Below are 21,625 nucleotides of genomic sequence, written 5' to 3'. Positions count from 1 at the left end.
TCAATTTCTTTCTTCAATGCCTTAAAGTTCTTGTCAAATAGATCTTTCACTTCCTTGGTTAGATGTACCCCAAGATATTTTATGCTGTTTTTGGCTATTGTGAATGGTGAAGCTTCTCTGATTTCCCTCTCTGCTTCCATATCCTTTGTGTATAAGAGGGCGACTGATTTTTTGGAGTTGATCTTGTATCCTGCCACATTACTAAAGCTGTTTATCAGCTGTAGGAGTTCTTTGGTGGAGTTTTTGGGGTCGCTTATGTACACTATCATATCATCTGCAAATAACGAAAGTTTAACTTCTTCCTTTCCAATTCGAATCCCCTTGATTCCATTATGTTGTCTTATTGCTATTGCTAGAACTTCAAGCACTATATTGAAGAGGTATGGGGAGAGTGGACAGCCTTGTCGTGTTCCTGAGTTAAGTGGGATGGCTTTGAGTTTCTCTCCGTTTAATTTGATGTTAGCTGTCGGCTTGCTGTATATAGCTTTTATTATATTTAGGTATGACCCTTGTATCCCTAATCTCTCCAAGACTTTTAACATAAATGGATGTTGAATTTTGTCAAATGCTTTTTCAGCATCTAATGAAATGATCATATGGTTTTTTTCTTTCAGTTTATTTATATGCTGGATTACATTGATAGATTTTCGTATGTTGAACCAGCCCTGCATCTCAGGAATGAAGCCTACTTGATCATAATGGATAATTTTTCGGATGTGTTCTTGGATTCGATTTGCCAGTATTTTGTTGAGGATTTTTGCGTCGATATTCATGAGTGAGATTGGCCTGTAGTTCTCTTTCCTGGTTGAGTCTTTGAGTGGTTTTGGTATCAGAGTAATTGTGGCTTCATAAAAGGAGTTTGGTAATGACCCTTCTGTTTCTATCTTGTGGAATACATTAAGGAGTATAGGTATTAGATCTTCTTGGAAGATCTGGTAGAATTCCGCATTGAAACCATCTGGTCCTGGGCTTTTTTTGGTAGGGAGGTTTTTGATAACCTCTTCTAATTCTTCGCGACTAACAGGTCTATTTAGATTGTTCACCAGGTCCTGATTTAACTTTGGTATATGATATTTATCTAAAAAAGTATCCATTTCCTTTACATTTTCCAATTTTGTGGCATATAGGCTTTTGTAGTAAGATCTAATGATTCTCTGAATTTCCTCTGTGTCTGTGGTTATGTCCCCCTTTTCATTTCTGATCTTATTAATTTGCAAATTCTCTCTCTGCCGTTTGATTAGCTTGGATAGTGGTTTGTCAATCTTGTTGATTTTCTCCAGGAACCAGCTTTTTGTTTCATTGATTTTTTGTATTGTTTTCTGTGTTTCTATTTTGTTGATTTCAGCCCTCATTTTGATTATTTCCAGTCTTCTACTCCTCCTAGGTGAGTCTGCTTCTTTTTTTTCTAGAGCTTTCAGGTGGGCTGTTAAGTCTCCAATGTGAGCTTTCTCTGTTTTCTTTAAGTGGGCACTTAGTGCTATGAACTTTCCTCTTAGGACTGCTTTCATAGTGTCCCATAAGTTTGAGTATGTTGTTTCTTTATTTTCATTGAATTCCAGGAAGACTTTAATTTCTTTCTTTATTTCTTCCTTAATCCAGCTATGGTTCAATAGTTGACTGTTCAGTTTCCATGACTTTGTATGCTTTCTGGGGGTAGCATTATTGTTGAATTCTAACTTTAATCCATGGTGATCTGATAAGACACAGGTGGTTACTAATATTTTTTTGTAACTGTGGATGTTTGCTTTGTTACCGACTATGTGGTCGATTTTCGAGAAGGTTCCATGAGCTGCAGAGAAGAAGGTATATTCTTTCCTATTTGGATGGAATGTTCTATAGATGTCTGTTAAGTCCATTTGATTCATTACCTCCACTAATTCTCTTATTTCTCTGTTAGGTTCCTTTCTGATTGACCTGTCCATTGGTGACAGAGGAGTGTTGAAGTCTCCTACTATTAGTGTGTGCGGTTTGATGGCTGCCTTGAATTTTAGCAATGTTTCTTTTATGTACGTGGGTGCTTTTATATTAGGGGCATAGATGTTCAGGATTGAGACTTCATCCTGATGAACTGTTCCTGTTATGAGTATAAAATGCCCCTCTCCATCTCTTCTGATTGATTTAAGTTTAAAGTCAACTTTGTTAGAGATTAGTATGGCCACACCTGCCTGTTTCTTAGGTCCATTTGCTTGATAGGCCTTTTCCCAGCCCTTTACTCTGAGTAGGTGCCTGTCTTTGTGGTTGAGGTGTGTTTCTTGTAAACAGCAGAATGTTGGATCCTGTTTTCTTATCCAATCTCTTAGCCTGTGCCTTTTTATAGGTGAGTTGAGTCCATTGACATTAAGTGATATTAATGACCAGTGGTTGTTAACTCCGGTCATTTTTTTTTAGTCGTAGAGTTTGTGTGTTTCCCTTCTTTGTTTTGTGTTGGTGAAGGGTCTCTAGATGTCTGAGTTATTGTGGTCATTGTTGGACTCCTTGGTTAGTGATTTTCCTTCAATTACTTTCTGTAAGGCTGGATTTGTGGCTGCGTATTGTTTAAATTTGTTTTTATCCTGGAAAATTTTATTTTCTCCATTTATAGTGAATGAAAGCTTGGCTGGGTATAGTAATCTGGGCTTGCACCCATGGTCTCTCAGTTTCTGCAGTACATCTATCCAGGACCTTCTGGCTTTCATGGTTTCCATGGAGAAGTCAGGTGTAAGTCTGATAGGTTTACCTTTATAAGTAATTTGGCCTTTTTCCTTTGCAGCTCTTAATATTCTTTCCTTATTCTGTATGCTTTGTGTTTTGATAATTATATGGCGAGGGGATGTTTTTTTTTGATCCAGCCTATTCGGTGTTCTGTATGCTTCTTGCACCTTCATAGGAAAATCTTTCCTTAGGTTGGGAAAGTTTTCTTCTATAATTTTATTAAATAGATTTTCTGGACCATTGAGCTGCCCTTCTTCTCCTTCTTCTACTCCTATTATTCTTAGGTTTGGTCTCTTTATTGTGTCCCATATTTCCTGAATGTTTTGTGATGAGAGTTTGTTGGACTTGCTGTTTTCTTTGATCAGTGTGTTTATTTTCTCTATGGTATCTTCAGAATCCGAGAGTCTTTCTTCTATCTCTTGTATTCTGCTGGTTATGCTTGTTTCTGTAGTCTCTATTCGTTTACCTAGATTTTCCATGTCCAGACGGCCCTCTGTTTGTGTTTTCTTCTTTGCCTCCATTTCAGTTTTCAGGTCTTGAACTGTTTCCATTATCTGTTTGATTGTTTTTCCTTGGTTTTCTAGGGTATCATTCACTGATTTATTCAATTCTTCAAACTTTCTGTTATATTTCTCATCCATTTCTATAAGGGCGTTTTTTACATGCTGTTTAAGGGTGTCAATCACTTTCATGAAGTCAATCTTTTCTCCTTCCTCTTGATTAAGGGGTTCTTGTCCTCCCGTTGTGGGGTCGCTTGTTTCTGGTAGCTTCATGTTGCTTTTCAGCTTGTTGGGCGAATTCTTGCCTTGACGTCGGCCCATCTCTTCTTCCAAATGCTCCCTATGGATCTTCTTTTACCGGATTAGGTCTCCTTGCCTACCAAACGCTGTCTCTCCCCAATGTTGGCTCTCCCAATGCTGCGTCTCCTGGCGCCGAAAGATCAGGCCTCCTTGCTGGTTGGGCAGCTCGCAGACAAAGCGCCTACCCCGCTTGGTGCAGGCAGGCCACAGAAACAAAGGAACTGCTGCCCCCCCGGGAGCCCCGGGTACTCGGACTCAGCGCCCAGATAGGCTGGGCTGGGCGATGCCACGCGCCAAAAGAGGGCAGTGGGGGCGAAGTGGGGAGGGCTCTGGACGGAAGCTGGGTGGGCCAGGAAGAAAGAGGCAGCACCCGGGGAGTAGAGGCCCTGCAGAGAGCCCAAGCAGGACAGGGGGCCAAGAAACCCCCGAGCTCCCCGTCCCAGGCTGGCGCCGTGGGCCAGAAACTCACCCCAATGCTGGGTCTCCTGGTGCCGAAAGATCAGGCCTCCGTGCTGGTTGGGCAGCTCGCAGACAAAGCGCCTACCCCGCTTGGTGCAGGCAGGCCACAGAAACAAAGGAACTGCTGCCCGCCCGGGAGCCCCGGGTACTCGGACCCAGCGCCCAGATAGGCTGCGCTGGGCGATGCCACGCGCCAAAAGAGGGTAGTGGGGGTGAAGTGGGGAGGGCTCTGGACGGAAGCTGGGTGGGCCAGGAAGAAAGAGGCAGCACACGGGGAGTAGAGGCCCTGCAGAGAGCCCAAGCAGGACAGGGGGCCAAGAAACCCCCGAGCTCCCCGTCCCAGGCTGGCGCCGTGGGCCAGAAACTCACCCCAATGCTGGGTCTCCTGGCGCCGAAAGATCAAGCCTCCGTGCTGGTTGGGCAGCCCGCAGACAAAGCGCCTACCCCGCTTGGTGCAGGCAGGCCACAGAAACAAAGGAACTGCTGCCCGCCCGGGAGCCCCGGGTACTCGGACCCAGCGCCCAGATAGGCTGCGCTGGGCGATGCTACGCGCCAAAAGAGGGCAGTGGGGGCGAAGTGGGGAGGGGTCTGGACGGAAGCTGGGTGGGGGGATAACCTGTTTTCATGAGGAGTTTAGTCAAAGGCAACAAACAATAAGTCCTGTTAACCAGTGCTCCAAAAAGGTCATAAAAATATGCTTCTGAACCCTTGGCATCTTTCGGGGACACTGTGTGAGACTCAGGAGGGAGGGAGCGTGACAATATCTCTGATAGCAATAATAAGTTACGTTCAGTTGGATCAAGGATGCACAGGTTAGTAAACACACAAGTATGGACATGTCAGGGGTAGGCTCGGCAGCTCTGATAGTCTCCTTGTGTTCTCCCTGCGTTCATCCATGACTCACATGCAAGACACACATGTTTATCCCAGGAGATGAACATTAATGGGGCACGCAGGCAGTGAGGGGCTTCTGCGAGGGTTCTGAATCTCTCTGTCTTGGAATATGCCTAACAAGATCAAGTGACCCTTCCCCTAGGGCCTCTGACCCTTGCCTGTGGTTCTGTGCAGTTCCAAAGAGAAGAGAGTCTCAAGGCTGTATTCTTTCACCCGGAGACCCCTTAGCAATCCTGGGGGCACAGAATGTTGGGCAGGGCTCAGCACCCACTAGTGTAGCTTGTGATTATAACTTCCCCTCCTCCTCTTTGTCTTTTTCTTCACTTGGAAGATTTATTGATTCTTATTTGTATGTGTGGCTGTAACTCTGTAGGTAACCACAAAACTTAGATGGGGGTCAGATCCCCTGGAGCTGGAGATAAATGCTGTTATGAAGCTCTCCTAACTCCCAAGCCACCTCTCCAGCCCCAGGATTTCTTTGTATTGTCACTTTACTGTTGGCTGAGGTTTCTGTCCAACCCAGTCCCTGCAGTTGTTAAGTCTCAAAGAAATCACACAGAGGTCTACATTAATTATAAACTGATTGGCCTAGTATTTCAGGCTTCTTCTTTTTTTTTTTTTTGGATTTTTCGACTCTTATGACTTATATTAGCCCATAATTCTTGTTTGTGTTAGCCACGTGGCTTGGTACCTTTTTCAGCGAGGCAGTCACATCTTGCATCCTCTGCACCTGGGTCACAACTGCAGACTGAAACTTTCCTCTTCCCAGAATTCTCATTGCCCCACCTCTACTTGCTGCCTGGCTACTGGCCAATCAGCATTTATTTAAAATACAAGTGACAGGGTATAGACCATTGTCCCACAGCACATTACAAAGTGACATTGTAAGGCAAGTACTTCCCAGATCCATCATGATTTCAGAGGTGCTATGTAGCAGTAAGCAAGCAATTTAGTTTGCAGCCTGTGATGCTTATCAAGTCCATCCAGCTTTCAAGGTATGGATGCATCCAACTAAGACATGCTGGCTGTTTCTCATTCCTAGGAACTGCACAACTAACCTCTGCATTCTAAAAAGCAGTTCAACTCTGTTCTTTCCTTTCTCCTACACTATACTTCTTGTTTAGAGAGAACTCTGGCTTGTTCTTGATTTTTGTTGTGTTGTGGGGCTGGGAATCGAACTTGGGGCTGCATCCATGCTAGGCAAGTGTTCTGCTGCAGAACTGCCTTCCCAGCCCATTTCTGGATTTGGATCTGATTAATTTATCTGTATCCTAGAAGCTGAGCTATGCCGAAGGAAACAGTTTCCATGTCTCTGTTTGCTCCAACAGGCAATTCTCCTGACAGCTGCCAAGTGGATGGGTGCATCCTGACCACGCAGGAAGAGGAAGACATGGTCAGGAACCAATGGATCCTCCCAGCCCATAAGTGGAAGCCACTGCTTCCTGTCACCAAGGTTCGTGGGGTACAATTTGAGGACTGACTCTCAGTCTCGAGGAACCTGGGATCTTGAATTGCTATGCATCTCCCTACCACTGAGCTCCACCCCTATACATCTCCCTACCACTGAGCTCCACCCCTACACATCTCCCTACCACTGAGCTCCACCCCTACGCATCTCCCTACCACTGAGCTCCACCCCTACGCATCTCCCAACCACTGAGCTCTACCCCTATGCATCTCCCTACCACTGAACTCCACCCCTACACATCTCCCTACCACTGAGCTCCACCCCTAGGCATCTCCCTACCACTGAACTCAACCCATAGTCTCTTTTTTTTTTTTTTTAACTTTTAGAGACAGGATCTTGATGAGTTTTTCAGGCCAGCCCTGAACTTGTAATCCTCCTGCCTCTGCCTCCTGAGTAGCTAGGATTTTAGCTCTTCAAATGAACTTTCCTGGAAGTCTTTGCTCAGTTTAACTGTAAATGAATGGACTGTAAAAAGCCACACCCGTGTTTTCACAGAGGAGGGTGGACTCTGACTTTCACATGCCTAACAATCAAAATTTTGCTAAAACAAAAATCTATCATGTGCTAAGCATGCACACACAGGCAAGTGTTTGCATTTAACTTATATGAAGGGCACCCAGTACACTTAAAGCTTCCATGCTGTGCCCATCTGTAGGATGGATACCCTGATACACGCTAGAGTGTCTTGGACAAGGGGAGTGGTCACCAAGGGTGTAGTGAGGGTTCAAGTAACCCTGAAGACACCAGTTTTTTTTTTTATTAAAAATTTCCACCTCCTCTCCTCCTCCCATTTTCCTTCCACTCTCCCCCTCCCCCCTCCCTCTCTCTCCAGTCCTAAGAAAAGTCAGGGTGCTCTGCCCTGTGGGAAGTCCAAGGCCCTCCCCCCTCCATTCAGCTCTCGGAAGATGTGCATCCAAACAGACTAGGCTCCCAAAAAGCCAGTACATGCAGCAGGATCAAAACCCAGTGCTATTGTTTTTGGCTTCTCCATCAGCCCTCATTGTCAGCCACATTCAGAGAGTCCGGTTTGATCACATGTTCGTTCAGTCCCAGTCCAGCTGGCCTCGGTGAGCTCCCATTAGATCAGTCACACTGTCTCAGTGGGTGGATGCACGCCTCGTGGTCCTGACTTCCTTGCTCATGTTCTCCCTCCTTCTGCTCTTCATCTGGACCTTGGGAGCTCAGTTCAGTGCTCCAATGTGGGTCTTTGTCTCTATCTCCATCCATAGCCAGATGAAGGTTCTATGGTAATATGCAAGATATTCATCAGTGTGGCTATGGGAGAAGGCCAGTTCAGGTACCCTCTCCTCTGCTGCCCAAGGACCTAGCTGGGGACATTCCCTTGGACACCTGGGACCCCCTCTAGAGCCAAGTCTCTTGCCAACCCTAAAATGGCTCCCTTAATTAAGATATCTTCTTCCCTGCTCCCATAACTATCCTTTCTCAATCTCAACCATCCCACTCCCCCAAGCTCTCCCCAATCCTCTCCTTCTCCCTTCTCTCTCTCCATCTCCCCTTCCTCCCCACCCCAGCCCCATCCCGCGCTCCCAACTTTTGCCGGCGATCTTGTCTATTTCCTATTTCCAGGAGGATAAATATATATTTTCCTTTGGGTTCACCTTATTATTTAGTTTCTCTAGGATCATGGACTATAGGCTCAATGTTCTTTGTTTATGGCTAGAATCCACTTATGAGTGAGTACATACCATATTCATCTTTTTGGGTCTGGGTTATCTCACTCAGTAAAGTGTTTTCTATTTCCATCCATTTGCATGCAAAATTCAAGATGTCATTGTTTTTACTGCTGAGTAGAAGTCTGATGTGTATATGTGCCACACCTTCTTTATCCATTGAGGGACACCTAGGTTGTTTCCAGGTTCTGGCTATTACAAATAGTGCTGCTATGAACACAGTTGAACAAATACTTTTGTAGTATGATTGGGCATCTCTTGGGTATATTCCCAAGAATGGAATCACTGGATCCTTAGGTAGGTTGACTCCCAGTTTCCTGAGAAACCACCATACTGATTTCCAAAGTGGTTGCACAAGTTTACATTCCCACCAGCAATGGATGAGTGTTTCCCTTACTCTACATCCTCTTCAGCATAGGTTATCATTGGTGTTTTTGATTTTAGCCATTCTGAAAGGTGTAAGATGGTATCTCAAAGTTGTTTTGATTTGCATTTCCCTGATTGCTAAGGAAGTTGAATATGACCGTAAGTATCTTTTGGCCATTTGAACTTCTATTGAGAATTCTCTGTTCAGTTCAGTACCCCATTTTTAATTGGGTTATTCAGAATTTTAATGTCTAGATTCTTGAGTTCTTTATATATTTTGGAGATCAGGCCTTTGTCTGATGTGGGGCTGGTGAAGATCTTCTCCCATTCAGTAGGTTGCCTTTTTGTCTTAATGCTTTACAGAAGCTTCTCAGTTTCAGGAGGTCCCATTTATTCATTGTTGCTCTTATAAGACACCAGGTTTCATCTCCTCTTCATTTGATTATTTCCTTACTAAAAAATACCACAACACTTGCACATACATGCATGCCATTGTCACATGGGTGTGCTTTCCCCACCAGCAGATTTATGTTAGACCAAATTATTGCTGAAAACCTTTTCTTAAAGCCCCTAAGGCCACGGTGGGCTGACTGCACTGGGGGAGTTCCACACCATTCTCCTCCAAGGACCTGCATCTGCCCTCTTTTCCAGCTCTCTCCCGACCAGAACCACGTGCTGGACAGCCTGACTCTGGAGCTCCAGGATGTTATCACTCATGCCAGGCTCACCATCACCCCTGATGGGGGTGTAAGCCGCCTTCGGCTCAAGGGCTACCCCAGTTCCATCTGTTTGCTGCGACCCCTCAGGGAGAAGCCCACGCTGAAGTTCTCTCTGAAACCAAGCTTCCGGGCAAATCTTTAGATAGCACATCCGTGGTAGTGGTCCCCACCCGCTGTCTTCAGTGTTCTGAAGCCCTGGTGGTTCAATAAAGTGGTCACCCTACAAACTGGCCTTTGTCTCCTGTTGACGCCCATTTGGTAGCTTAAAAGTTGGCCATGGCTAGGAATGGTGGATAGCCTCCTGGAAAAACACTACAAAAGGTGATAGTATCAATTTTCTGCACCAGTTATGTGTAGATTCAATAGGTAATCCATACCTTAGGGCTTTGAGAGCTGGTTTAGGCCATAAAGCCTTTAGGAAAGTATTTCTAGAATCATTTGTTCAAGAGATAAAGGATATCTCTTGACAAAGTCATCCCTGATAAAAGGTTATCTCTTAGAAAAGAGATAAAGTCATCCAGGACTTTACCAAAGGTCCCCCTCCCCCGTCCCAGTCCATCTGCCGTGTATCCTGAAATGACACACATTTGAAGCACTGAGCACCAGTGGCCACGGCAGCCAGTCCCTGACATCATGTGGCGCTGAGCCTGGAGTCCTACACAAGCGTGGGATGAAAGCAAGAAAGGAGGCTCAGAAGGTGACATACTTTCAACGACCCCGAGTATTAGCGGAGTACAGGGCAGTAACACGCTGGGAAGTCAGCACGGCCACCTTTTCTCTTTCTTCTCTTCCTTGAGCCCTATCATGTCACCTGTCTGATGCCTGTAGAGCTCCCTCGTGTTTTACTATGTAGTCTTGGCTAGCCTGGAACTCTATATAGACCAGGCTGGCCTCGAACTTACAGACATCTTCCTGTCTCCCAAGTACGGGAATTAGAGGCAAACACAACCTCATCAGATTCTCCCTCTTTTCTCTGTAGCCACCACCTACCTATCTGAGCTCTTCCTGCATCCTCCCGGCCCTGGTTCTGTGTGTCAGATCTGTGTCCTCATCTCTGTGTGTGCGTGGTCTCTGTTTCATGCCAATTACCTCTATGAGCTTCCTGCTGCTCCCGATCTATTTCCCTGTCCTCACCTGTCTGCGTTCTGAATCCTGTCTGCATCTTTTATGTCCATCTGACCAGTCCCTTCCTGTCCTGCCTGGCTCCCTGTCACTCTTCTCCTGCCGGCCCAGTCACAATCGCCCCAGGACGTCAGCGTATGCTGCAGATTCAAGGCTCACCGTCCTGGCAGCCCAGTCCTACCTGTGGCCCGCAGCCCGAGAGAGCCCGTGGGTTCTCGGCGGGTGTGCTGGGTGTCCCCGTGCATGGTTCTGCGTGTCCCGACGTGAGTGAGCAGTGGTCATGGGTACGCGCGGGCCCTATGCCCTGGTGGACACCACGCCGGCCAAAACCATCTTGGTGTACCGCAACGGGGACCAATTCTATGTGGGCCGAAAGTTCGTGTTCTCGCGGCGACGCGTAGCCAACTTCGAGGTCCTGCTGGAGCAGCTGACCGAGCAGGTGGATGTGCCCTTCGGAGTGCGGAGGCTCTACACGCCCACGCGCGGTCACCAGGTGCTCGGGCTGGATGCCTTGCAGGCCGGTGGCAAGTACGTGGCCGCGGGCCGTGAGCGCTTCAAGAAACTGGAGTAAGTGCAGCCCTGGAGCTCTCTTCCCACTCAGGTGCCTACAGCAGCACACCCCACCCAGACTTTTGCACACCGTACACCTCACCCAGGGCCTTGCCCAGCTCTCAGGAGCAGTGCACCCCACCCAGGGCCTCATCCAGGGCGTCTGGCAGTAGGAGTCACTGTCCTTGTGAGCAACAGGCTACACACATAACGTGCGGTTCAGAGAATCCCAGAGGGCGGCAAGGGGTGCAGATTAGTTTGTATTATCCAGGTGCTTTTATGGCCGTGAAACAGATGCATGGCATTTGAGGATGAGCTCAACACAGAGAAGCATTTAGGCTTTATTTATTTATTTTTCATCTTTTAGGTTAATGACATGTGAAATCGGCCTCCCGTCTGCTGAATAAAACTATGAAACACTTCTGCCCTGACATCAGACTGGTGCACGGGCCCTAGAGTCTAACTGCTGAGATGCTGAGCAGTTAATATCCACCCGAGAATCCGATTCTAATAGTGGCACTAACAAACAGTTGTAAGGGAAGCTAGCCATCCTGGAGTGTCCCCCAGTGATGACCAGGGGCCTGTGGCTTGAAAGGTTTGCACAGAAAGGTTTGCATGCTGGGATACAGTTGTAAATGTGCTGTTTAAGTTCAAGCCTTCCTGGGTCTGTCTTGTCATACATATATCAAGGCTGGGGGTGGGGGGACAGAGAGGGGGTGACAGGCCATGATAGGCAGTGGGAAAGAGGCAGTCAAGGTTGGGTGGAGGGGACAAGGACCCCTTCTGAGTGGCACTGAACTGTAACCTCTGGTAAATGAGACCCACTCTCAGTGAATCAGGAGGTGAGTGCCCACGCCACAGCACCCCACGGGCTAAGTACATGCCCTCTTCAAAGTGTCTGAACCCTGGGCCACTTGACATCTTCCTCCACCTCTGGAAAAACCAAGGAAATTGCTCAGTGACCACCAGACCCGGAAGAAAGCCTGCTGCTGGTTTCATGTACCGCCTTTCACCATTCTGCTCTCTGATCTGTTTCTATGTTATCGGGAGAGCATTTTGTGGTTTTTGTGCCTTCATTTTCTGGATTATTTTTGCGTTTTTGTAAAAATATAATGGAAGTCAGTTTACAAGAAAATTTGAAAACCAGATTCTTAGAGCTGACTAGCAACACAAACTTGGAGAAATGGAAAGTTTGAGAGGATTAGGAAGGTTGAAGGACAGGCCTGTGGGCAGAGGTGGTGAGGGGCAGAGTCTGAGGTTGAATATCCACAGACTGAGATTTGCTGGGTCTGCACACGTTTCAAAGATCAGAGAGTGAACTATTCTTTATACACACACACACACACACACACACACACACACACACACACACTATACAATATATATACAATACACATGTAAATTTTTTTTCTTTCTCTCTCTCTATAATATATATAGCTTGTTTTTGTTTTTTTGAGACAGAATTTCTCTATGTAGCCCAGTCTGTCCTGGAACTTGCTCTGTAGATCAGGCTTGCTTCCAACTCACAGAGATCCACTTACCTCTGCCTCTTGAGTGTTGGAACTAAAGGCATGTGCCTCCTCCTTGCATAGGATTCTGGTTTCTTAGAACTTACACGGTGGCTCACAACTCCCTTCAGCTCCAGTTCTGGTTTCTGAGACCACAGGGCATGCATATGGTACATATACATACATGCACACAGGCACTCATGCCTATATATAACATAAATATAAAACAACCACCACAGGACTGAGGTCCTGTCCACCCTAGACAAGGACATGCCATCCGGCTGGAGACTCCCCAACTGCCCACTTGTGGGGAACCATCTTTTGTCTACCCTCTCTGTGAGGATCAGGCTTTGTGCTTTGTGACTTGACTCTGTGCTGAATACTTATATCTTTTTCCTCTATCTTTCCATCCTAAAGTAATTCTTCCCTGCATATGGTTAAAACTGAGCAACAATGTGGGCAACAATAGAAAAATGCATACTTTTAGCTGGGTGGGGGCGGTGGTGGCGCATACCTTTAATCCCAGCACTCAGGGAGGCAGAGGCAGGTGAGTCTCTGTGCCTTCGAGGCCAACCTGGTCTATAGAGTGAGTTCCAGGACAGCCAGAGATATACAGAGAAACCCTGTCTCGGAAACAAACAAACAAAGCATACTTTTTTTTTTTATATATAAAGAAGGAGCCTTAAGGTAAGACTTTTCAGCTACTCTGCATTGCCATTTAAATCATGCTTTATTCTGTGGGAACATAGAAAACTATTTGAAAGTCCTAATGGTCAAAAGTTCTGGTAAGACAAGGACATCTATGAAGCCCCATGGACAAGCATAGGTGGTCTCATTTTCAGAGCCAGGGTTCTGCTTGGACGCTGGCTTGCAGTGGTGTTCCATCACAGCAATAGTAGCCCTACCTGAGATGACTTGGTAATAGGACCGTGAGGTATTGCTGTGACAGACCTGGCCGTGTGTTTTTGGGAGGACTGTGGGAGGATTTTGGAACTTTGGGTAAAAAAAGCCATGGAGCTTTCAAAACTTGGTGAGCTGTTTTATGGGAGCCTGGTGGAACATGTCGAGAGCAAGGCAGACGACGGAGGCCTGGCTTGTGAAGTCTCAGAGGAAAGTCTGAGAGTAGCTTAAAGACCCTATCAGGGCTGCTTGCTATTTTGAATTGAGAATCTGTGGTTTTGGTCAGTTGGGGCTGAAGAATCAGCTGCGAGTAACAAGGGACCAGAACCCTTGAAGTAAAACCTTTACTTTACTGGGACAACTGATGCTGGTCAGCCAGAGTTAAGAAATTAGTGGCGATTAAGAAAAGACCAGCGTCATTGAGGTGAAATCTCTTGATTCCTCAGATCAGAATACAGCCTGGCCCATTAGTTCCAGCCTCTTATTGGCTAACGCTCACATCTTGATTAACCCATTTCTAATAATCTGTGTAGCACCACGAGGTTAAGGAAAGATCTTAACCTGTGTCTGTCTCGGAGAGGAGAATCAAGGCGACTGCCTCACTTCCCTTTTTCCAGCATTCTGTTTGGTCTACTCCGCCTATCTAAATTCTGTCCTATCAGGCCAAGCAGTTTTCTTTATTAATTAAGCAATGAAAGCAACAGATAGATAGATGACACTCCCACATCAATGAATGAATTCCAATATTGGACCCTGAGTGATTTAAAATGTTGGAGTTTGCCTGGCGGTGGTGGCGCATGCCTTTAATCCCAGCACTTGGGAGGCAGAGGCAGGCGGATCTCTTGGAGTTTGAGGCCAGCCTGGTCTACAAGAGCTAGTTCCAGGACAGGAACCAAAAGCTAAGGAGAAACCCTGTCTCGAAAATACAAAAAAAAAAAAAAAAAAAAGTTGGAGTTTGGTTTTGCTCTGATCTGATAGTGACTGTGCCCTGGCTCTTCCTTCTCAAAGTAAGAAAGTATTTAACTTAATTTTGATTTTTACAGGAGCCCATAGTTGAGAAACTTTGAATTTTTAAAAGAGATTTTGAATTGGGTATTTAAAAAAACTGAACTATTTGTTTGTTTTGTTTCTTAAGACAGAGTTTCTCTGTATAGCTCTGGCTGTCCTGGAACTTGCTGTGTAGACCAGGCTGACTTTGAACTCACAGAGATCCACCTGCCTCTGCCTTCTGAATGCTGGGATTAAAGGCATGAGTCCCCACCACTTGGCTGAGATGGAACTTTTGGGACACTATTTATTATGCATACAGTGTTCTGTTTGCCTATATGCCTGCCGCCAGAAGAGGGCGCTAGATCTCAATTCAGATGGTTGTGAGCCACCATGTGGGTGCTGGGAATTGAACTCAGGTCCTATGGAAGAGCAGCTTGTGCTCTTAACTGCTGAGCCATCTCTTCAACCTTGAGATGAAATTTTAATGTGATTGAACTTGTAAAGACTGTGGAACTTTCAAAATTATTTATGTTTTATATTGTGATATTAATAATAACATACCATCTTGGGCATAAATTAGGAAGGAAAGGTTCTAACTGGAAAGTGAAGTGTTTGTCTGTCAGGTTGACAAGGGGCTGACGGTGCTGGGTAGTTTTGTGTTGACACAAACTAGAGCCATCTGAGAAGAGGCATCCTCAACTGATAAAATGTCTCTCTAAAAATCAGGCTGCAGGCAAACCTGTAGGGCATTTTCTTAGTGATTGATGGGGGGGGGGGGTCTCAGTCCATTGTGGGTGGGGCTATCCCTAGGTTGGTGGTCCTGGGTTCTGAGAACTCAGGCTGAGCAAGCCAGGAGGAATAAGCCAGTAAGTAACACCCTCCATGGCTTCTGCATCAGCTCCTGCCCTGCTTGAGATCCTGCCCTCACTGCTTCTGATGATAAACTGTTATATGTACCATGAGGGAAATAAACCCCTTCCTCTCCAAGCTGCTTTGGTCATGGTGTGTCACCACAGCCATAGTCACCCTAAATAGGACAGGGGGATTATTGAGGAGCTTAGGATCCTGCTCCATTAATGACCTGTTTGTCCCCATTGCCCAGAACCAAAATAACCACACAGAAACTGTATTATTTAAAACACTGCTTGGCGGCCCATTAGCTCGAACTTCTTATTGGCTAACTCTTACATCTTAGTTTAACCCATTTCTATTAATTTGTGTATTGCCACGTGTCTGTGGCTTACCAGCAAGATTCCAACCGGTGTCTGTCTCTGGAGGGGCTCCATGGCATCTCTCTGACTCTGCCCTTCTTCCTCCCAGCATTCAGCTTAGGTGTCCGTGTCCCCCCCAACCCCCCTTAGCTCAGTTCTGTCCTGCTATAGGTCCAAAGCAGTTTCTTTATTCGTTAATGGTAATCACAGCATACAGAGGGAAATCCCACAGACCTGCTTGAAATGGTCACCTTAAACAGTCACTTCATAGGGCTTGAGGCAGGTTTCTAGCTCCAGGGCTGCCCTCAAGCGGAGGGTGATGGATGGAGATGTCCCCCTTGCCTCATAGTCTTGTCACCCTGCTCTGAGTTCGCTCCTTTATAAGTGGAGATAGCCCTGGAGCTTGTGTGCTGGCAATCCCAGAGACAGTGGCAGGAAAGCGACAATTTCTAGGACAGCCTGGACTACAGAGTCAGGCCATTTCACAGAAAACACAACCCAAATCCCAACCAATCAACCAACCAGTCCACCAACTAACCAACTGAACATTACCGCCATCACCAAAAAAGTCAGAAGGCCAGTGAATTAGATAATTATTTACTGTTACTTAAACTATTTATTTAAATACAAATATTTAAAATATATTTTAAAAGATTTTTTTTCCTTAAAAGTATGTATGAGCATTTTGCCTGCATTTTGTCTGTATACCATGTGCATGCCTGGAGTCTGCAAAGGCCAGAAGAGGAGTCTTAGATCTCATTATGCTTGGATAACAGATGGTTGTGAGTCACCGTTTGGGTAGTGGGATCTGAACCTGGGTCCTCTGGAAGAGCAGTCAGTGCTCTTAGCCACCAAGCCACCCCTCCAGCCTTAGACCATTATTTCTAAGGTCACTCTAGTGATACATACATACATACATATGTATACACACACACACACACACATGTGTGTCCCATGACACGCAGCTGTCACGTTCTGATGTGGATTCATTCCTGCCCTGTGGGGTTGCCTGCTTCCTTGCTGACATTGGCTCCTCTTGGCAGAGGTTCCACGGCTCAGAGTGAGTACTGTCTTTCTAACTATGATTTCTCCTCTCTCTCTCTTTTTGCAGCTATATTCATATAGTTCCCAGAAAACCTCCAAAGATGAGAAAGTTGAAGGAGGTAAGTGTTTGAGACTAATAAGATGAGCTGAATTAGTTCACTTTGGCTGCAGGTTTATTAACATTATTAAGCTTTTCGGGAACCATTATCTGGCTTTACTGGTTTTCCAATTTCCCGATTCCTATTTCGTTATGTCTGTTCTAATTTGTCTTCCCCCCTGTTGTGTAAGAAGGCATCTCTTTGGGGGGGACCTCCTTTTACATCCCTTCTCTTTGCAGGGTCTACTATTCTTTCCCCAGGGATCTCTGTGCTGGCTTGGTGAGGGTTAATGACTTCTGAGCTTTTGTTAGAAGCATTTCAGAAATTGTCTTGGGTTGGAGGGACCATCGGGGGTTTCCAGGATTAGTGTGGGAGATGGGGAAGGAGCTTTAGATGGCAGCTGGACCTTCATCACTCCCTCCAGTGCCTGCTTGCTTGCCCTCTTCTTGCTCTCTCTCTAGCTCTATCTGAAGACCTGGCTCCCTTCTCTCAGGCGGGCACAGAAGCTGCTGTGATCACTAATCAAGTGCGTGATTGGCCCGTGGAGGGAAAGAGCTGGGTAACTGTGGCGAACATGCCTCAGATTAAACTAGAATCCTCTAGTCTTGCTTTTCTCTAGTTGATCACTTTCTTCTCACCCGCTTACTCTTTTCACAATGGCCATCATCAGAGCCTGGCAGGAGGTGATTATCACCAACCCGGGAGTGCCTGGGTCTTATTTGCTATCTTTTTTAAAAAGGGCATAATGGATGAGAATTTGGAGGATGAACTCCTGCCAAGAACATTTTGGTTGTGTGTGTGTGTGTGTGTGTGTGTGTGTGTGTGTGTGACACACATGTGTCCCTTAGCATGCATGTTCCTCCCGTTGGGAAAAGAGTGGCTTCCGCTAGTTGGTGGACATGATGGCGATGGAGGCACAGCTGGACTGAGCAGTGTACTCCTGCTTACTTCCTAGCCTCCCAGAGGGGACGTTACAAAGCACACTAAGTTGGCTCAGTCATACAGCTCATCACTAAAAGATTGTCTCCGTGTGAGCATGTATGTATGCACTAGCATGGGCATGTGCATGCCACAGCACACGTGACAGCGTGTGTGCAGTGGTCAGGTGACCACTTTTAGTGTCCTCATCTCCCCCCACCTTGTTTGAGGAAAGGTTTTTTGAACCCTTGTGGAAGCCAGGCTGGCTGGCTTTAGGGCTTCTGGGGGATTTTCTCATCTCTGCTTCCCACATCCCTGTAGGAGTGCTGGGATTACAGATGTGCGTGTTACCTGCCTTTCTGTGGGTCCTGAGGGTCTGGGGGTTCAAACTTGTAAGTGCTTCACCCACTGAGCTTGTCCCATGGCTTGTCATTTTTAATGGAAAAGAATCGAAATATTTCCCCAAAGATGTACTATTGTGGAATATTATTTTAACTAGGCACAGATGTGTTATATTTTTTTATGCTGCAGGATATTGCTTTCACTGTGTAAAGATGTGTTCCTTTAGTGTATGCTGCATTTATTTAATGGTGGATAGATGTGTGTTTAGTTATGTACAGATGTGTTGCAGTTGTTTCACTTGCCTGCCTAAGGCACCTGATTGGTCTAATAAAGAGCTGAACAGCCAATAGTGAGGCAGAGGAAGGACAGGCAGAGCTGACAGGGCAGAGAGAATAAATAGGAGAAATCTAGGCTCGAAAAGGAAGGAAAAATGAAAGAAGTAGAGAGAGAGAGAGAGAGACGCCAGGGGTAAACCATCCAGCCAGTCACAGAGTAAAAAGGAAAGAAAGACATATAAAATAAAGAGGGGTAAAAAGCCTAGAGGCAAAACATAGATAAAGAGAAACAGGGTGCCCCTGGCAGGTGGGATTGGGATTTATCCTTGGTGCATGAACTGGTCCATTCCCTATGATGCAGAGGGGAGGAGATTGTTCCTGCCTCAACTTGATATGCCAAACTTTGTTGACTCCCCAATGAGAAGCATTAAACCTCTATGAGGTAGGTGTTGATGGGGGAGTGGGGGTCTGGGGGGTGGGGGCTAGGTGGGGGGAGCAGGAGGAGGGGAAGGAGGGAGAACTGTGGTTGATACATAAAATGAATTTAAAACCTTAATAAATAAATAAAATAGAACAGGATAATCGTGTGCTTTGGCCCCTTCATAGTGCCATACTCTGAAGGTAGAGGCAGGAGAATCTGGAGTCAAAGCCACCCCCAGCTACATAGTGCATTTCAGGCCAGTAAAAATGTTTTTACAAATAAGAACAAGGACTGTGTAGACCATGGCATGCTCCTTGAGGTTCTCGTGGTTCCTGGCACCCATCCGTTTTTGATATTAATTGGCTCAGACAGTAGCTTAGGCACCTACTAATGGCAGAGCTTTCTTCGTGGACACCTCTGCCCGCCTTCCACACTTAACCCTGGAGCGTAGAAGAGTTTATTGCTCATTATCTGGTTTCTTTCTGGGTGTGTTTATGTGAGGACAGCTCTCCTTGGTGCTAGCGTCTTTTTGGCTCAGGCTTTGCTCAGCAAGAGATGTTTGGATGCATCCCGAGGGCGGTGGAAGTGTGAGAGCAAGCGAAAGAGCAGAGACTTTGCGGGACAATGACGGGGAGCAGTTGTCAGGTGAGCCATCCCTTAACCTATTCCAGGCATTTGCCAAGGCGTGTCTTCCACCTGGACCTTTCCCTCTTGGGGACTGCATCATATACCCCAAGAGCAGGCCGAGGAACGCTTAGCAGCTGAACCCCACATTACGAGGGCAAGAGCCAGCGCCATCCCAGGCGTCACCGAGCACCCTGGCAGCATGGTGCCGTGGCTATACCCTGTGAGGACATGTCTTTGGATGTTTTTTCATGAACAAGAGCCCTTGGAGCCATGCATTCCTGGACAGGTTGTACAATCTGGTTTCTTGTCACTTGGGTATTCTTGAGGTTGTTTGGGAGATGAGTTATGCTCTTTTATAGAACTTACCCCAGGGCTCAGAGCCAGTTGGCAGCTGTCCTGTAGCTGCAGTGAGAAATACTCCATGGTTATCCTCAGGGCTCAGTTCTAGGTTTAGTTTTACCGCCTTGGGCAGTAGGTTTGTTTATAGCCCGTTGGGTACTTCAGGCTCTGGCAGACTATGATGTGTGACTCATGAGAGCTAAGTCTGAGTGAGACTTTCTTTCCCATCCGACAGCAGCAGTTAGACTCTTAGGACCTGATTACATGGAGGATAGGGGATGGGAATCCTGAGTATGTACTTAATAGCTGCTGTTATTTAATTAGGCAGGTGCTATCAGGGTTAATGAGTCATTAGCACATCAGAGGAGCAATTAGCCCATTGTTTCATAGTTGTAGGCAATCAAGCAGAAAGCCCTTCCTAGGGTGTCTGTACCCAGTAGAATTTCTCCGAGCACAATTGCTGCTGTTTTGTTTTCAGACCAGGTCTGTCAATGCTTGCCCGTTACTGATATTCACAGCTTTTCATTTACCACTGCAGCCGTGCAGGTCTGCATCATTTGACATGCAACACACAGCAGAGCAATAGTAGATACATGCATGCCCTTTCTGCAGCCCCCGGTCTCCCTTACCCTGGATCTCTTCCCTACTGGAGTTTCTGCTACTAACAGAGTTGTGCGGATCTCTTCCCTACTGGAGTTTCTGCTACTAGCAGAGTTGTGCATTTGTCCTGGTACCTTTCCCTCATCCACTTACAGCTTCATGGGTAGTCACCACCATCTCCCGGGGGCTGCTCCGTAGTCAGCAGTAGGGCCATTCTGTTGTGGGACTTCCTACCCCAAGGAGGCTCACACTCAAAAGGATGGTTAAGCCACAAAACAAGAAAACCATAAGGGATATGAGGACAGGGGCATTGCGAGCTACTTTCTAAACACTTAGCTTTGTACACACAGGTCAGTCCAACTGTCATTCCTTGTTCCCAAAAACTTCTGTATACAGTCAACAGCTGTCAATGCAGAGATTTACAACTGGGTTAGAGTGCAGAGAAGAAGCGATTGTGATGTGCTCAAAGCCCCAAGGGGGAGATTATATCACACCCCCAACTCCCAAGAGGGGATGGAAAAACTGTAAGAGCTCAAGATCAGAGACTATCGCTACAAAATGTCTTCTGGCCCTAAGAACGACACTGCACTCGTGAGTTCTCAGCCACTGTGGTTGCTAGCACATGACTCGCACAAGATCACGCCAGACAGCACTTGAGCCTACAGAAGGAAGGGATGTAAGAGGCCCGCATCTAAGCTAAGGAGATATTGGCAGTTGCTGGGCAGCACTAGTTAGGCTCGATGGATTACTAAAAATAAGACATGAAGTTAGAACTGGGGTATTGGGGGTGGCTGGGAGGAGCTGGACGGGCTGAATGGGAGGTAGCTAGGACTTCAATACATTGTATTCATGTGTGAAATAACTCAATGGTAATAACCAATGGTGATCAAACAATTCTTAAAACCCCCAAACAAAGAAGAATGGGGAGAGACAGGGAAGAACCCCCGAAGGCCAGCTGGAGTGCAGAGCGTGAGGAGGGCAATGACAGGGTACCCTGTCTCTGATCGCTGTGAGGGAAGGGTTGGGTCTGGGGAGTTAGGTCTGTCAGTAATCCAAGTCCCAGCACCCATGGGAAAAATTGGGGCTGGCTAGGCATGGTGGCACATCCCTAATCCCAGCCCTTTGGAGGCAGAGGCAGGGGGGTATCATTGAGTTCTAAGTCAGTCAGGACTACAGAGTGAGATCCTGTCTGAAGAAACCAAAAACTGGGCCTGGAGGTGCGCATCTGTCCACTAATTACTGCTGCCCATGTGGGCGTGGGTATAAAGCACCGTCCCCTGGAGCATGGGCAACATACCATGGGCCACACTGACCCTCCCTCAGCTGCCAGAAACAGCCACTAGCTCCTCAGCTAGGAGTCGCCTCCCACCCCTTCTCTGTGCTGGAGTGCTGAATGCTTCATCTTGTGTAGGTCATGAGCCAGCAACCACAGCTACCATGAGGTCATGAATGCAATGTCCTTGTCAGGAAGATAATTTCTTGCAGCAATATTAATTTACCTTTGGCTTTTATACTCTTTCTACCTCCCCCACTTCCAGAGACAGGGCGATCCCTGGGGCTTGCTGGCTAGTCAGTCAAGCCGGTTGATGAGCT

General features: G+C 46.6%; 2 protein-coding genes across 2 annotated transcripts in view; both read left to right on the top strand.

Moving 5' to 3' along the window:
* Allc (allantoicase) overlaps nucleotides 1-9,230 on the top strand; it is a 39,476-nt gene extending 30,246 nt beyond the window's left edge. Inside the window, exons 11-12 of the mRNA XM_041630465.1 lie at nucleotides 6,173-6,297; nucleotides 9,021-9,230. Of these exons, the coding sequence (XP_041486399.1) occupies nucleotides 6,173-6,297; nucleotides 9,021-9,230 (335 nt within the window). The remainder of the gene's footprint in view (nucleotides 1-6,172; nucleotides 6,298-9,020) is intronic.
* A 1,260-nt stretch (nucleotides 9,231-10,490) lies between these two features.
* Nucleotides 10,491-21,625, top strand: part of Dcdc2c (doublecortin domain containing 2C) — a 38,147-nt gene continuing 27,012 nt past the window's right edge. Inside the window, exons 1-2 of the mRNA XM_041630505.1 lie at nucleotides 10,491-10,777; nucleotides 16,480-16,531. Of these exons, the coding sequence (XP_041486439.1) occupies nucleotides 10,491-10,777; nucleotides 16,480-16,531 (339 nt within the window). The remainder of the gene's footprint in view (nucleotides 10,778-16,479; nucleotides 16,532-21,625) is intronic.

The sequence above is a fragment of the Microtus oregoni genome, unplaced genomic scaffold (assembly GCF_018167655.1).
Source record: "Microtus oregoni isolate MIOR12 unplaced genomic scaffold, Mior012 000034F_ref0000314, whole genome shotgun sequence".
In the NCBI taxonomy this organism is placed as follows: Eukaryota; Metazoa; Chordata; class Mammalia; order Rodentia; family Cricetidae; genus Microtus; species Microtus oregoni.
Note: the sequence above shows the minus strand (reverse complement) of the source record. Positions and strands in the feature narration are given on the sequence as shown.